The sequence below is a fragment of the Crocodylus siamensis genome, chromosome 13 (genome assembly GCF_052110815.1).
Source record: "Crocodylus siamensis isolate JL-2025a chromosome 13, ASM5211081v1, whole genome shotgun sequence".
NCBI classification, from domain to species: Eukaryota; Metazoa; Chordata; order Crocodylia; family Crocodylidae; genus Crocodylus; species Crocodylus siamensis.
In genome coordinates this window covers 9,498,865-9,515,888 of record NC_143407.1, presented here as the reverse complement: position 1 = coordinate 9,515,888, position 17,024 = coordinate 9,498,865, and the positions used below count along the sequence as shown (strand labels likewise).

The following is a 17,024-nucleotide window of genomic DNA, read 5'->3' as shown; positions in this document are numbered from 1 at the left end:
ACGCCGAGGTAAACCTACAAGCCCCCTCGCTCGGGGGGCCGCTGGCTGGGGCTAGGAAGAGGAAGCCAGGGCAGGAGGGAAGCCTGGGGCGGGAATAGGGAAGCTTAAAGGTTGATGGGGAAGCTCAGGGGTTGACAGGGAAGTTTAGGGGTCAATAAGGAAGCCTGAGGGTCCATAGGGAAGTTTAAGGGGTCCACAGGGAAGCCTGAGGGTCCATAGGGAAGCTCAGGTGTAGGGACTGATAAGAAAGCTCAGGGGTCCACAGGGAAGCGTAGGGGTCGACAGGAGAGCGTAGGGGTCCGTAGGGAAGCTCAGGTAGATAGGGAAGTTTGGGGGGTTGACGGGGAAGCTCGGGTCCATAGGGAAGCGCAGGGGTGACAAGAAAGCTCTGGGCTCCACAGGGAAGTGCAGGGGTTGATGGGAAAGCTCAGGGGTCCACAGGGAAGCTCAGGGGTCGCCGGGAAGGCCGGGGGCGGATAACGCGGCCCCCACAGCCCCTGCCCGAGCCGCAGCGGCCGGCGCCCGGCTCGGCGCGGGCGGGAGCTGCCCGCCGCCCGCCGCTGCGGCCCCGCCAGGGGGCGGCCTCCCCCGGCCGGGGCGGGTTCGAGTCCCGCCCGGCGCCGCGCGGGCAGCGCCGACAGGTAGCGGCGCGGGAGGGGCCGGCGCTCATGCCCGCCCGGGGCGGCGGCGGCGGCGGCGGCGGCGGCGGCGGGGCTGGGCTGGGCCCCCCCCGGAGGAGGCGGCGGCGGCGGCGGCGGCGCGGACATGCCCGGCGCGGGGCGGTAGAGGCGGGCGGTGCGCGGCGCGGCCCCGGCCCCTGCCCCCGCCGCAGCGCGCAGGATGCCGGCCGGCTGGAGGGAGCTGTCGGCCGGCGGCGGGGCCGCGCTGTGCTGCCTGCTCTGCTTCTGGCTCCTCTACTCGCAGCCGCCCAAGGAAGGTAGGTGCCCGGCGGCGGCTGGCGCGAGCGCGGGCCCGGGGGCAGCCCCCGCCGGCCCGTGCCTCAGTTTCCCTCCTCCTCCTCCTCCTCGCGGGGACGCTGACCCCGCGTCCCCCCCTCTGGCGGGGAAACTGAGGCACGGGGCTGTTGTGGGGGTCGGGTGGCATCCTGCCTCGGGAGCGGGCGGCGGAGGAGCGGGGGTCCCCGATGGGAAGGGGAAGGTGGGCAGGACCGGGACAAGCCCCCTCCTCCCACAGGCCGGGGGCTTTCGCAGGCGGGTTGGGAGCCGGACGCGGCGCTCTCCCTGTCTCCTTGGCGTGCGATGCAGCCCAGCTCCTTCTTCCTTGCCGAAGCGAAATTCCCTCCCGGCGCTGCCGATCGCACTTGTGCGTGAGTCCTGCCACGGCTGAGACTGGGGAGGTCGCACGTGACCCAAGGAAGGACGGCAGGACCTGTCAGCAAGTGCCCGGGCCCCTTGCGGAGGGCGCCCCCGAGGCGCCGCGGCCAGGGCCCAGCCCTGGCAGGTGGGGTCGGTCTCTTGGCACCTTGACGGAGGGGACCGAGTGGTCCAACCCGCCACGTCGTGCAATATTTTCCCCCTCCGCCGCATGATTAACGGGGCTGCAGGACCCTGCAGAATCGTCCCTTCCCCCGCGCGCACCCCCCGAAATCTGCAGTCTTGCCTATGGCGACACTGCGTTAGGACGGTGGGAGCCCGGGCTGCTTCTCCCTCCCACCCAGAGGCTGCGTTCGCAAAGGAGGCCGGGAGAGGAGCCCTGCAGCTCTGTGTGGATCCATAAATAATGCCACAATTACCAACTGTAACTAAACATTTATGCAATCATTCAAATGATGCAGCATTACTCAGCCACGCGGGAGACACAAGTTCAAGCCTGGCCTCCGGCACAGGAGAGACTAGGCCTGGCGGAGGTCTCCGCTGGCAGAGCCCTGGGGTGCAAGAGTCCTTGCTGTGCAGCACCCCCTGCTGGGCAAACTGGTCAAGCAGCCGGGAGCCGCTCGCCAGCCGCGGGTGCTAGAGGAAAGGGGCAACTCAGTGACGGGGACACCCCAGCTGACTGCCTGGAGCTGACTCCAGTCCAGCCAGCGGATGGAGGGAAGCCCAGTGAATCAAGCCAGCAAGCCCTGAACACTCATCTCTGCCCCAAACCTGCTGTGATGCATCCCCAGGCCAAATCCCGTTCTCGGGAGTCAGCGGAGTCGCTCTGGATTTGTGCCGGCGCTACTCGGGCCCTCTGTGAACGTGAACCCCAGACCGTGCGAGAGTAGGAGCGGGGAGGACTCGACGGTCACATCGTTCCGTGAAACAAATGCTAAGGATTGTGATGTGGCTGGGTTGGGGGGGGTGTTGCGTGCGCGGGTATGTAAGAAGGCGAGTGTGTGTGTGCATGCATGTGTCTTAGTGATGGGAGGAGGAGGGGGAGTGGGAACATAAATACTTGGATGGACTCCAAGATTTTGATTTCGAACCGCAAATGATTTGGGCAGTATTGTGCCCTTTTACCTTGGCAGAACATCCCAAGGATTTCATGGGGGGGCTCTGATTTTTAAATCGGTGGCATACTCTTGCCCTTTATCTCCCCAGCTAACTTGATGGCAGTGATGGGAACCCTGCCGTGCTGGAGACCCTGCAGCGGCTCTGAGCAGCATGGGATGAAACACTCAGGGCAGTTCCCTAGCACTGCTTGTTGGGTGCAGAGTTTTTTAAAAGGGGGTTTGTCTGTCGCCATAGTAGGGGCTTTCTGAGCTGTCTGGTGTCCAAGGACTTTGCAATAGGTGGCATTTAAAAATCTTACCTGGATGTTTCTGGCACTGTGTATGTGAGCTGGGGGAGTGGGGGAACAGATGCTTTGAGCAGATCCTTGAGACTCACAGAGACTCAGTGACTTCCCGGATGCCTTACAAACCAAGCTGTGGTCCCAGCTAAGTTGATGGCAAGACTCCCACTGGCTTTCTCACAGCCAGGACCACTGAGGGCCAGGCTGTTCCAGTACCATTGGGCAAGGACTCTGGCTGTGTCCAGCAAACAGCAGTACTTCCAAAGCTACCCACCAACAGGAAAACTAGTTTTAGGGGGAGCAAAAACTGTTCCTGGTTATTGGTAAGAGTCAGTGAAGTCTTGACTGAAGAAAAGAGGGGGCATCCTTCCTCAGGTAGCGGGTTGAATTAGATGACCTCTAGAGGTCCCTTCCAGCTCTACCTCTCTGATTTTATCAATTTTAAAGGTTGAAACCATTCATTGCAACATTTCCTAAACCAGGGGTAGCCAGCCTGCAGCATGTGTGCCACAAGTGGCATGGGCAGCATCTATGTGTGGCACGCAACAGTCTGGGGAGGGGACTGGCAGATTGGGGAGGGAGCAGAAAGCGGAGCAGCGGACCAGGCAGATGAAGGGAATTGGAGTGGCATTCAGGCAGGGTACGGGGCCTAATTTTTGGCATGACTGAAAATCCCAGAGGTTCCTGGCTGGAGGGTTTTGCCCCTCTGCTCAGGGTCAGACTGACTGGGCATTTGGGACCAAGAAGACTTTTCTCCCATGGTCAGATCGACCTGACCGTGTGTGTGCTCGGGGGCAGAGGGGTTGCCTGCCTTGGCAGTGGGGGCATGGTCCAACAGTTCCTTGCATCTCTTGAGCATTTTTAAACAAACTGTTTCCTGCCTTTGCAGTGGCTGGATGTTGACTGTGCCGTTGTCCCCCTGCTTTACCTGTGGCAGGCTGAGGTGTTCTCGGGGTTTGGGGGCATTGTGTCTGGTGGAGGCAGAGGGTTGTTTGTGCAGTTTTAAGAATCGGTGAACCAAACACTTGTCTGAGATAGCTTAGATAGTGATGATCCTGCCTTGAGCAGCAGGTTGGACTAGATGACCTCCTGAGGTCCCTTCCAGCCCTAATTTTTATGATTCTATGAATGTTTTATAAGTTTGCCAGCAAGGAGAGAGCAAGGGAGCACTGATGATGAGTCCTGTAGGTCCCAGGGCTGTCACTTTGGAACACCCTGGGGACACCTTCTTGGTGTAGATCAACACATTGCATTTTCCTGTCTCCCCCCCAATCTCTCCCCACCTCCACGTGGCACTTTTCCCTGTCTAACAAAGCCTGATATTCTCAAAAATTTCTCACTTGTGTCAACTGAGGATAGAGGAGGAGGAGAAAGCTCCCGCCTCTTCCATGTTACTCACTGCGGATTGCAATGAGAGGGGAGATAGAAACACAGGCCAACAGAGCGAGGGATGTGCAAGCAACGTGTGTTTTAAACTAGGAACACATGGAGTGTCAAACACCTAATTAATGACAGGGTAATGTGAGTGATTGCAGCGTGTTCAGATATTGGCAGTAGGGGCAGGGGTTTGATGGCACCTACATACAGGCAGGAGGCATTTGGGGAGCATTAACAAGGCTGTCTTTGGCATGCAGCAAGAGCCCTGCACCTTGCCTTCCTCTCAGAGGAGCGGAGACTCTTCCTCCTTCAGTGGCTGGGGTGGATGTCTGAGCCCACTAGACTCCCTTCCAGTTTGCCCTAGGCTCTGACAGGGCCAAGACTCCTTCCTGGACCTTGCTGAAAGCCTTTCCCAGCAATGGCTGCTGCTCACACAGGCTCCCAGGCCTTGACAGAAGGCTGGGGCTCCATCCAGCCCACAGAAGCAGCAGTGACCTCAGTCACATATGGAACGGGAGGCAGCCGTGGCACGGGCTGCAAGCTGGAGCCAACTGGGCTTGCTCTGTGCTTGGGAGGGGACAAAACTAGAGAAACTGGGAGTAAACAGGGCTTGAACAGGGTTCTAGGCTAGTTTTGCTGGTGAGAGCAGCTGGAGTTTGCAAACCACTTTATGTCTGGTTACCCAGACATGACACTGGCCCCCAGTGTTTCCTACCTGAGATCCCTGTGCTGTTCAGCCATAAGGGCAGGGCAGGTTGTTCCTACTAATGCCTGTACAGCTGGTTTCAACCCCTTCCTGATGAGATTTGCAGGGCCTTTTGGATAGGGGCAACCTCTTCCAGGAAGGGCCTGAGCACAGCTTGAGGGGATCAGTAAAGCCTCCCTCTCTTACCCCAGTACCTCCTCACTATCCCCAGTGGCCTCATGCCTGCTTCATGCCCCTCTGAGCACATCTGCATACACAGCTGGTGCAGCATGGAGGCACTCTATGTAGCTCTCAAGGAACCAGCTCAGGTGCAGGACACACGCCAGCAGGGCCTATTTTCCCTGTTGAGAAGCCAAGATAAACTAGGGGGAGCCCACACTGCTATGGCAAGGCTGCTTCTGGTGCCCAGCTGACTGGGTCCATGCCTGCTCGGGCATCCTGACAGTGCCCTGCATTGCATGGTACAGACAGTGAGCAAGAACAGGCCCAGGCAGGTTTCAGGACTGCAGGGACACCAGACCAGCAAAGCACCCCAGTTCCTGGTTCCTCCACGAGGCTGCATGTCAGAGCTGCAGCTGAAGAGGCAGCGGTTATGGTCCCAAAAAATATTGAGGATAAATGCCTGTAAAGACTTGATGCAGCAGCAGTGCAGGACCAGATAAGTATGAAAGATTTAAGGATCAGAAAAGTTCTGAGAGCTTGGAAGTGCTTTGCCTCTCCTGTCCTTCAAGTCAAGAGCTCCATCCTTTCACAGGCTGAGCACCTGACTCCTGCTCACTTCAGCAGGCGTGGGAGGTGCTCAGGGCTTGGCTGGGTCAGGCCCAGACAGCTGAGGTTTATTACTGGAAAGTTAAACCTACTTAGAGCAAAGTGTTTTCTTTGTTCTTTATTTAATGGCTTCCCACTGAGTCTGAGCTACCAAGCCTGGCTTTGAGGGGTCTGGAGTTCAGCCCCAGCTGTTTGATGTGTTATGCTTTGCTGGCATTGGCTGGATTGGCCTGTTAGGTCGAAAGCCCATAATCACCACATTGGGATTCAGGCTTAGCTCCTGCTTTTTACACACACAAAGAACACAGACTTCCAATTTAAGCCCATTTCTAGCCCTCAGGTACTTATATATCTCACATCCTTGGGGTGGCAGAGCCCTTCACAACCTAGTGTCATATAGAGCCTTCAAACACGGTGGCTATTATTCCCATTTCACAGATGTGCAGAGAAACTTTCTGACTTTCCCAAGGAGCCTTTGTGGGAGTAGGGAATCGAAATGTAGCTGCTTGAGTCCTGGCCCAGAGCCCTAACCACTGCGCCGGCCTTCCTCTTCTCACCCAGTGCCCCAGAGTTGAAACCGTCAACCACAAAACCCAACAATCTCCAGGCTCAGGCAGTAATTAATCACCACTCAAGCCAAATGGTATAAAGCAGCACATTCGCAGGCAAGCCACAGCTAGCCAAAACCACTCAAATAGGCTCATGTCTCCTTACTCCGATAACAAACAGCTTACTCTAGGAGACGGAGCCATAGATTGAATTTGTGTGTTACGTCCCCATAAATAGGGAGAGACTGCCAAAGGCTCTCGTACGAGTCCCAACGATCTTGTGTTTTCATCGTATTTGCAGTGTTTATTGATAAATAAGAGAGGAAGGAGCTGCTAGCAGGAGGACTGAGCAGATGGCTGGCGTTCGAGCTGGCTTGAAGACGCAGATTTCCGCACGATAGAGGGGCGACGATTGCAGACCGTGTTTGCAAGGGGCTGTCGGGTATTGGAGGAATCCCCCGTCTTGCTTAAAAACTCCGGCCACGTTCCCATGTTCATAACCTGCCCCTGGTTTTAAAGGGAACAGGATTCCTACTCCTGTTTCAGTAACAACGCCTTAGCTTGTGACAGCTGAATGAACCACGTGAACTCTACTGGATACAAGAGGCTGCTGTGTGCATCTCTCAAAGCATCTGTCTCTGACCCCCTCCTCTCATAAGTGTGGTAATTCCTCTGCCATCTGCGGAGCTCCGTCGGCATAAATGAGAATGGGGAAGAAGCACGCCCGGTCTATGTTCGCCAGATATGTGGGCTCTCAGTGGGCTTTTGGATCAAGCCCTCAATGAGATGAGAATCTGGCCCCAGGTTTGTGGTTTCTAGGGACTTGGTTCTCTTCTATCTCACGCTTGTTCAGATGAGGAAGACTCGGTTGAAGGGCTAGGACTACACCAGGTCAAAGCAGAGGGGAGAGGGGAAACAAAGCCCTGGGGAAAGGAAATGTTACTGTCTCCTATTCTTCTCAGCCCCCAGAACAGGCCACAAGAGCCTTGAGCTGGCTGTAAGGGGCTGAGGGTTTGAGCCGGGTAAGAGCCGAGGGGTTCAGCTGAGGCAGCCTAATGCGGTTGTCCATTGGCTTCCTAAGCACCGTGTGCTTGTGCTGTATTGCCTTGACCTGGCTCAGTCTGAGTCTTTAAAAGCGTGGGTGACGAGGAAAAGCCAGCTCCAGGCTCTCTGAACGCAGCCAGGAAGCCTGTGGCTCTCCTCCGACACCCCTCCTGGGTGGGGGCTTTGCTCCTGCCTGCTTTACAGATGGCAGCACTGAGCTAAGGCTGGCTCTGGCTACAGCAGGCAGGCCAGCCTTGCCCTGCTTGACTCTGCATTGCTTGTCTTCTGCCCATTAGCTGCAGCAGCTTAGGATGTGGGCTTAGTACATGTTGGGACATGCTGGCTTGGCCATCCCATGTTCTCAGGCTGTCCCTGGGCAGTGGCACACATAGACTGCAGGAGAGCCGTTGAGCAGGACCTTCATGGTGCGGAAGTCATGCTATGGTGTCAGCCACACCAAGACACAAGAAGGGACTGAAGTAAAGCATTTGGCACAGAGAGGGCTGGGGAATTGGTGCGGGGGGGGCGGGGAACTAAGCAGGAGCGGTGCATGAATATGGACTGCAGGTCTGGACCTAGGAGTTTAGATTTTTTTTAATGGGCTGCAGCCAGTGTGGGGGATGCAGGGTGCGAGACCTACAGGATATCAGGCTCTTGATGTCTTTGGCTGAGACAAGAAACTGAAGCACCCAAGCAAGTGGCATCTTTATCTTAGGCAAGTTACCCAGGGACTTACAGCCACGTCAGTAGTAGAGCTGGCCAGAGAACCCAGGAATCCTATTTTCCAGTGTCCTGCGCTCAGTACCCTATGTCTCATGGCCTATGTCTCTCTACAGGGAAGGAGCTGGAGGTGGGGATGTGTGAGATCACAGCGCTGGACAGGGACCTCAGCCACCCCAGGAGGATGATTGCCAGGCAGACAGCGCGGTGCGCTTGCAGGAGGGGCCAAGTGGCTGGCACAACCAGGGCAAAACCAGCCTGTGTGGATGGTAAGAGAGCACCAAGCCTTCCCAGACTCCCTGTACTGACTGCTCCAGAAAGCTGGGAGCCAGGGTCACCTGATAGCAGGAAAACCCCAAGACCAAGGGTGACCTTGGTTCAGCGTGGTCAATGAGAGCTTTGCCAGCATTGGCTTGAAAAGCTCCCAGCAGATATACGCTAACACGTAGGCAGGCCCAGCTGGGGCTTCTGGGTTCTCACTGGCAGCCAGGGTTGTCACAGATGTCATGGCAGAGCTACTTTACAGCTGAAGCAGCCACAGAGCTCATGCTCCAAGATCACAGGCCTCTCCCATGAAGGTGAAAGGAGAATCCTAAGAGCTGCTAACAGTACAGGGCTCATGACACACAGGCAAGTAGTTCTACTTCTGTCCAGCAGAGGGTAGCAGTGACCCATCCAGCCTGGCTGGCTCATCGTTACCCTGTTGAAAGACTCTTGGTTAGGCAAAGCCCAGCATTCGGGGCTATTGGCAGAGCAGTGTGGGGCATGGGCACAAGGAGAGTATTGCTGCCTCTCCCCAGCCTGTCTCCAGGTCCACTGAGGGAGGAGGAATGAGGTGTATGAGCAAGACATGCTCCAGGTTCATCCCCCCCCAGCCCTCAAAAAACCCTCTTCTGGGGAGAAACCACACTGTGGCTGGATGAGGTGTGTGGCCCTGAAGCAGCGTGGCTGCCTCGTGGCGACTTGACTATTACAGGCCATGTTCTGCTCCTAAGTATGCAGCTGTAACCTGCCTGTCACCGCAGGGATTATACTGTGCTAGGTCCTCCAAGGCCAGACTCTCCAGGCGTCTGCACGGGGCACCAAGTTCTTCAGCAAACCCGTCCAGAGTGAGGACCTGGGTGCTGCCAGGCGCTACAAAAACTCAGGGCCTCACCGGGAGCAAAATTCATGAAGCTCTGCCCCTGATGGCAGGTGTTAGAAGAGCTGCCACAAGCTCTCAGTGCAGCCTGACTCTACAGGGCAGCTCCCCTCCTGTCCAAGACGGCTGGGTGGCAGGGAGGGAGGGGGCCAGCTCTTCGCTGAAAGCAAACCAGGAGCCCCCCATAGCACCTGGTGCTTGTGGGAAGCCGTGCAGAGCCCCTGCTGTGTGGGCATGTGTTATACCATGTTGCTACATGCTGTGACTTGCAGAAGCAACGCGCAGCCCCTGGCGTGGGCGGGACGTGTTGTCTTGTGATGCTGCGTGTGGCAAACGTGTCCCTCACCAGTAGGCACGTGTTGGTGTGTGTGTATGGGGTGGAGGGGGTGAGAGCCCCTGGCCTTCAGGCAGCTGCTAGCTCATGTTAATAGGTGTTAAAATAGTAGTGACTGCGCAAAACTCTCCCTAATGGTCTCGATTGTGTCTCCTGTTCTCCTCATGCTCCATCCCCTTCCTGCTTTTCATTTGGCACTTGTTTTCTCTCTCGTTCTCCTCCTTTGTGTATCTCTCCCCTTCTCCCATGCTGTCTTTGGCCTGGCGTTCCTTAATCGTTCCTGCTGTGTTATCCTGGGCCTTTTTTTGCTTCCATCTCTTCCTCCCCACATCCTTCCTTCCATCCCCACATACACCTATCGCCCTTCCATCCATCTTTCCCTATCCTACCCTGTCTCTCGCTCCCTCCTGCTCTGCTCCCTCCCCTGCCCTGCCTGGCAGCTCAGCTCATTGCCAGTAAACAGTGGTGCGGGATGGAGCCCTGCGACGAAGGAGAGCAGTGCACTTTGTTAATCAATCGCTCAGGATGGAGCTGTACAAGACGACTGGGCCGAATAAAGACCGTCACTGTAAGTACCTCTCCTCTGGCTGGGCAGGGACGGAAGGGGCAGCCAGCAGCTGCTGTCTCTCAGGAGGTGTTCAGGATGGTTGAACAGGGGGAAGGAAGCAAGCGTGATGGGCAGTGTCTTCCTAGGGTAAGCTGCCACCCCCCCCCGCAGGTATTTTGCACCTCCCCTCAGCCCCCTTCACTTGGTTATAGGCCATTCTGAGGACTCCCAGTATCACCTCCCCCAGGTGTTTGCAGTCAGGCCCCCAAACCTCATCATCTTAAAGAGCATGAGGTACTTTGAAGCAATCACTGTAGTATCAGGGCTCCTGAGAAACACAGAAGAGCCTGCATGGGGTTGAGGCAGATCAGCACCATTATTATCACCACCTTGGATAAGAGGGGAAACTGAGGCACAGAGCTGGGGGAGTGAATTGTTGCACGTCACAGATGTCGTTGCAGAGCCAGGGGCTCCTACCTCTCCTGGCTTCCAGCCCTCATATGTGCCCCTCTCCACAGAGGTGGGGAGGGGAGGCTGTGATGCATGTAGACCTGGCAGGAGCAAGTGTATTTGGGTAGGGGGGTAGGAGATCTGCAAGAGACAAGGCATCATCTGGACTGCAAGAGACTCAGATTGCACCATGATCTACAGATTGTGATGAGAGAAATGTCAGGGAGAGAAGCAGACCTGTGGCTAGAGCGAGCGTGGAGAGCAGCCGTCACGAAGACCCAGAACGAGGTTCTTCCTTCCCACTTCCCCTGAGAGCACCGGGAGGCAGCTCTGGGCCCTGCCGTCAACAGGAATCAACCTCACTAATAGGATGTGCCTGGGGCACCGAGGTGCTGCTCGCTTGCAGGACCCCGTCTGCTGGAGCCAGGGGGACTGGGCTCTCTGGAGGCTTTGCAACGCACCTGCTGTGATTCCCTGTAGAGATGGGTTTGAAACAAAGCCTCGTTGCCCTGGGACAGAGTAGCTGAGCATAAAGGAAGCACCTGCAGGGCCCGCACCCAGGCGCAGCTCTGTCCCACGAGGAGATGTTCACCTCAGGCTGAAAGGGAGGGTCATGGCATGACCCTTGAGCAGCTCCACTTCACCTCCACCTTCCTAGAAACAGAAAGGCATCGCTTTCCTGCCGGGGGTGGTGTAAAAGCTGGTACCTGCAGCACAGGGAGGAAGGGGAACTGGAAATAGGGCACCTGCCCCTGCCTTCTCCTGCCTGCTCAGGGAATCCCTCCTCTTCAGACAGGTCTTGGCCCCTAGCCAACAGGAGCCTGCAGCCATTTTAAGCCTATGAAACCAGCACGTGCTATTTCACGGCTGGTGCAATGCAGCCCTTTCCAGCAGGGGTGGTGTAGGGAAGAGGGCACATCAGGCTGTGGGGGAGCTTGTAGCCACTTCGGTCTCTCCCTCCTTCCAAAGGGCATAACCTCACCCCCTTTCAGCATGCAAGGCTTGGAGACGTTCTGCCAATTTGGCCCACTGCAGAAACAGGGGCCAGCTGTGCAGCTCTGTGCTGGATCCCTGGATGCCTCCCCCAAAATGGGGGCACCAGGATCAGGCACTGAAGCAGGTACTTGTCTCTCCTCCTTGGCTGGCAGCGCAGAGCGGTTGGAGCCCGGGGGCTGTGACATGGGGAGGGGGAGGAGGAGCCGGCATCCATTCATCTTGTATTCGAAGGCTGCTGAGGTGGAACGACTCCTGCAGCAGCATTGCCCAAATGAGCCTTCCCATCCAGAAGCAGCTGCCTGGCTTCCCTCTGTGCGCGGCCTGGTAGTCTGTGCTGCAGTCAGCTCAGCAAGTGCATAACAATGAACGGGGAGCTGGATGCTGCTGGCAGGAGCCTCGGAAGTGCATCGGGATATTTTATTAATGTCAGAGACATTAAGACTTGGAGGAGAGTGAATTACGCTCCCCGCAGCACAGGGGAGACAGGCACTGTCAGGCCACAGCTATTTGTCTCTCAGGAAGGCGGCAACGTGAGTGCTGCTGTCCTGGCCGCTAGCCATGTCAGCATCGTGGAGTTTGTCTCTCGAGGCCCTGGGGGACCTGTGCCCTGCTGCATGGGGAGCAATTATAACTGGAGGAAGCCTGTGCAGAAACATGCATCTCCAGCTGCTTCAGAGCGAAGTGTGCGCACGGCGCAGGCTACCGGAGTTGGGGGCATGGGGAAGTACCTCGCCGGCGGAGCTCCCAGAAGTGATCAGCGCAGGAGACCAGCCATGCAGAGTCCCGTCTCCAACAGGGGTTGACGCCAGCTGTAGCAGAGGAAGGAGTCAGACCCCCAGCACTAGGCAGGTGTGGGATAATCTGTCTCCACTGCACCCTCTTCTTGATCCCTTACAGAGCTGTGAAACCCCTGAAGCATGAGGGTCCACAGCCCTTTCGAATGACTCTGGATAATCACCCCATCCGTCTCCGTCGTTCTCCTGGCCTCGGCAATGTCCTGTGGCAGGGAGTTCCACGGTCTAGGGATGCAGGAAGTACTATTTTAGTGGTAGTATCAAGGCTGCACGCAGCTCTCTGGAGTGGTCAATGTAGAGATGGCCTTCTATCTGCAACGCCAGGCTCTGTTCACAGGACTAGGGCCCGGGGCTCTAAGAGACCAGAGCTCTAGCAGCCTGTATTCCCAGCTTCCCAGCACTCCGGCTCCTGGTCTGATCCCACCTCTGTACATGTCTTTTGTCTGAAAACCTGGCACACAGCATAAGCAAATGCTGCCTTCACTGTGGGGAAGGTGCTTCCCACTGCTGCTGAGCACTGCAGCCGAGAGCAAGCCACTGCCAGGCTGTTAGGGAAGATGAATATGCCCCGGGCTGCAGGGAGCAAGGACCAGGGGGGAGGAGAGGTGCGTTTGTATTTATCAAACACCTGCTCCGATTTGCCGAATCCTGCCCGAGCTGCACGGCCCTGCTTTGCATTATTAAATATTCATGTTGCCGGGTCGCCAGTGTAGAATACACACATGCCTGCCGCTGAATCATTTATGTACAATCAGGGGCGACGCAGAATCCTACTCGTGCTCCATCAGGGAGGGACCTCCCCACTGTTTACTCTGATCCATTTGGCTACACAAAGACGTGCCAGCTCGCTCCTGGAGTCTTAAAGGAGCAGCACAGCCTGCCTCTCCCTTGCTCTCCTCCCAGCGGTGTGTGGGGGGCGTCTTCTCTGCTGGGATCTGTGAGCCCCCAAATCTTTCAGCAAGCCTGACTGGGTCCCAGGACCAGAGACTGGGGAAGAAGGTGCCAGGAGGAAAGCAGGCATGCTGGAGTCGCACAGCTTCGGGAGGGGGTGCTCAGCCTATCCAGTACGATGAAAAGTCAGGGGATTCCCATGTGTCTGCCAAGCTTACCCAAACTGGCATTCATCAGGGCTAGCCTGAAGGAAGTCCTAGATGGGTCCCAGTACAGAGAAAGGTTTCCTAACATGGAAAGCTTAAGATCCACTGGCTCCATCAACTGGTTTGTTTTTTGCTCAGGCATGGGAAGTGTGTGATGCGTTGGCTGGCCCAGTTTATCAAGGACAGATGTCTTATTGGCAAGCAGGCTACTGCCCCAGCCTGCCCTCGGGCACCCAGAAGTACAATTGCCTCATCGTTCCCAAGTGAAATGGGTTCGTCGCTCTCGTTCCAAAGAGGCCGGGCACTAGAACAGCAGCTCAGACTTGAGCGGTCCTGGCAGGGCTGTCTAGGGCCTACACAGAGGGGCCAGGAGTGTCTGGCCTCCTCCTGGAAAGGTTAATGGGGATGAACCCAATGGGGTTGTTTGGAAATGAAGCAGGGCTCGGCAGTAAAGCCCCTTCAAATGAACAGAGAACAGGGGCTTTTCTGTGGCTCTTGGAAGCATCCCACCAAAGGGTCCGAATTGTGTCAGCATCTAGAGGAGGGGCCCAGAGAGCTGGTAGAGAGGTGATTGTTTCCTATGGGGCCCTTCTGTGGGTTCCCCCCACCAACGGCATCTCTGCTGGAGCATGGGGTCCCAGGTGAGAGCTCACAGCCTGTGTCATCCCCTTCCCCAGCCTGGAGGGGAGCTTAGCTCAGAGAGGAGAAGCCGGAACAAATGGGCTTAGGGTGGTAGAAGACGCTGTCTGCCAGCATGCCGCATGTAGAAGGAGCTTAACAGGATAACTCCAAGCTGATTAGACACAGAGTCAGTGTGTGTGTGTGCATGTATGTGTGTGGGCACCTCTCCCTCTACCCGCTGTCTTCCTTCACATGCCCTAAAGGCTGAGGCCAGCCTCATTTCTGAGCCACATCTACCCCCAGCATCTACCAATGCTTGCCATAGCCTCACATGGCAGGGGAGAGTCCCTGCTGCACCTCTGCTCTGCAGGCAGCCAGGCTTCCAGTGGCAGTGCTTGAGTTTGCCTTTTGTGGTCTCCTTCTCACCCCTCTTCCTCAGTTCTTATTTTTTTCACCCCTTAATCACATACATTGTGGGTTTTGGTCCCTGCCCTCGTACAGGCAGGTGGGACCTGTGCCATGGCACTGGGCTGCATTCAGCCTCACCAATAAGAAGGCCCATGCTGGGGTAGAGGGGCTGGGCTGGGAAGCCAGGAGGCAGCCAACTGGCCTGGGATTTATAGGTCTTCTGTGCTTTGTTCCCCCAGGTCTCCTGACAGCAGCAAGTCACCAGGTGCAAGAGCTGTGCCTCCACTCCTGGCTGCTGAGGCAGTCCCCATGCCACCTTCCTGGGGCCAGGGGAGCCCTGACTGTCTGGTATCCACATGGGTCGATCTCCTCGCAGTGGGGCTTTGTCTTGGCTCCATGGACTGCACCCTGGATCTGGAGCCACCTGGGCAGGGGCCTCACTCCATTGCTGCCAGGACGGTGCAAACTGCTCAAACAAATGGGCCGGATTTGGTTTTATTCCAGGCACTCTGGAGGGTTTTTAACTAAAATGCAACTTTCTGCAGATCTTTTCTTGTGAATGGCGGGAGCAACCTCTTGGCATCCCCAGTGTCAGAGGTCTGGTGGATATCTTTGCAGTGGCTGGGAATTGCCTGGCCCCCCAAGACATGGAGGAAAACAGCTTGGACAGATGTTTAATCGCACTGGGGGCTGAGAGTTGGAGAGATGCACCTTGAAGAAAATTGTCTCGTTTCCCCCAGTCTCTGGAGTGCAGAGTGTGAGCCATCCCAGAGGGAGTCCCTCTTAAGAGCCGCTGAGGTCTCCTTATCCATGGCTTCCCAGCCTATTCACAGCAGTTTGTACAGAGCAAGAGTCCTGTGGAGTGGGGCAAGCCGACTGCCCTCCACTTCTCAGCACGGCGTCCCCGGGGGCCGCTGTGCTGAGCGGAGGGAGTGATGATATACGGAAGATGAGCCGATCTGTTTCCATTTGCAGTTTGTCCATCGGCGGCTCCCTGTTTCCCCAGGTGTATTCCACGGCCCCGAACAAGCGGCTGAGTCGTCACTAGAAATAAATCCTCGGCCTGCCATCCACTCCCAGGCAGTCTATCAGTGGGCAGGCAGCGGAAGCTGGAAGCCGAGCCATGTTAATTTGTTTTGACCGGTCATGCAGCCTTGTGTTTGTGCCTGCAGCTGTGGGAGTTGAAGGGGGTCTGTGTCAAGAGTTTGCTGCCCTTGGTGGCTCCCACCAGTGTCCCTGCAAAAAAACATGTTCACTAGGAAAGAGTGAGAGTGGAAGGGAGGAAGCATGGTGGAAGCAGGCGGGCTTCCCTGCGTGGAGGACACATGGGTGAGGTGTTCAGCTGGAGGTGGAGGTATCATGGGGACACAATGTCTGACGGTAGAGTGGGGATGCGAGCTGGTGGCTGGGTTTGGAAGGGCTTGTTTGACTCCCGGCATGGACAGGACCTCAGTGTTAGAGGACGTTGGGGCTCTGCAGAAACACGTTAGGCCTGACTTTGGGGGCTTTGTCTAGAGCAAGCTTTGGAAGGCTTTGGCCAGCACATTAGCAGCCTAGCATAGATAATGCAGCGTGCTTTTAATGCAGGTAACACCAGAAATATTTGATTCCCAGCACAGAAACACCCTATCCTATATGAAAGGCACGCTGTTTTATCTACACTGGGCTGTAGCCTGTTAGCAAACACCTTCCAAACCCCAGGTTCCTCTAGGCAGGAGGTGCTAAATGTCCACAACCCACCCTGAAGCAAGTGGGCATTGAAGCTGCATAGGACCCCTCAGGATCAAGCCCTTTCTCACTGTCCATCCTGACTTCTCTATACAGCCCTACAGGTAACATCGTGCTTGATGCTGGAGAAGTGAAGGCCCTTGCCCCACAGAGCTCAGAGGCAGGGCTGAGCCGAATCCCCGGTGAGAACTTTGTACCGTGGGGCGTGTGTGTCCTCAGGGTCACTGCCACGTGGAGATCTGTGGTTTGCACCTGGATGTCCATGCCACCAGGCCTCGAAGAAGAGGTGGGAAAGGGAAGCATGAGCATATGTCACTGGCAGACCAAGGGGACGGCTGGACAAGAGAACAGAGGCAGGCGGAGGGGCAAGAAGAGGCTTGTGTGGAATCGGGTCCCCACGACTCTGTGATGCTAAAGAAGAGTCCCACTGATAAGATCCAGCCTGATCCCTGAGCCACAGCACCCTGTTTCCAAAGCAGTGTGCTTGTCTCGGTGCCCCATTCCCAGAGCAGACAGGCAGCTGCGTGGGGATTTCCCTATAGGGTGCCAGGCTCTGGCTTTGGTGGCAGTGCACAGGGTGACCCAGCGAGACACCGTGCACACCCCATAGAGCCAGCTGCTGCCGAGGGGACCAGCCCCTCCGTCACCTTGTAAATATTACCAGGGCTCCCTCTCGCCTCCCGCCCCCTCCCATCTCATCGTGAGTCGGACTCCTGGGTCCAAGGGCCTTTTCCACTGTAAGAAATTTCCAAAAACTTGTAATGTTGACATCGTCAGGAAATAAAATTCTAACTTTATTAATCAAAGAGGCCCCTCCGGGCAGGTGCTTGTCTTTTTAGTGACTCTCCTGGCCCCCACCCCTGCCCTCGGGGCTGCTGGTCTGGGGCAGGGGAGGGTAACTTCTCAGGAGTTCATGTTAATGGTTCAGGAAGCAGCTACAGAACAGACCTGTCTGCAGGAGAGATTGGATCAAGGAGCTGCCTGGCCCTGCAAAATCTCCGCTAATGGGGCT

At 56.5% G+C, this 17,024-nt stretch overlaps 1 protein-coding gene across 1 annotated transcript; it reads left to right on the top strand.

The window, feature by feature from the left end:
• The first annotated feature begins 505 nt into the window (after positions 1-505).
• On the top strand, positions 506-16,812 carry LOC149853859 (chemokine-like protein TAFA-5). Its single transcript, XM_090026183.1, has 4 exons — positions 506-937; positions 8,013-8,165; positions 9,812-9,939; positions 14,524-16,812. Exons 1-4 carry the CDS (start codon positions 841-843, stop codon positions 14,530-14,532), a joined length of 387 nt encoding a protein of 128 aa, XP_089882309.1. The 5' UTR covers positions 506-840; the 3' UTR covers positions 14,533-16,812.
• The last annotated feature ends 212 nt before the right edge of the window (positions 16,813-17,024 follow it).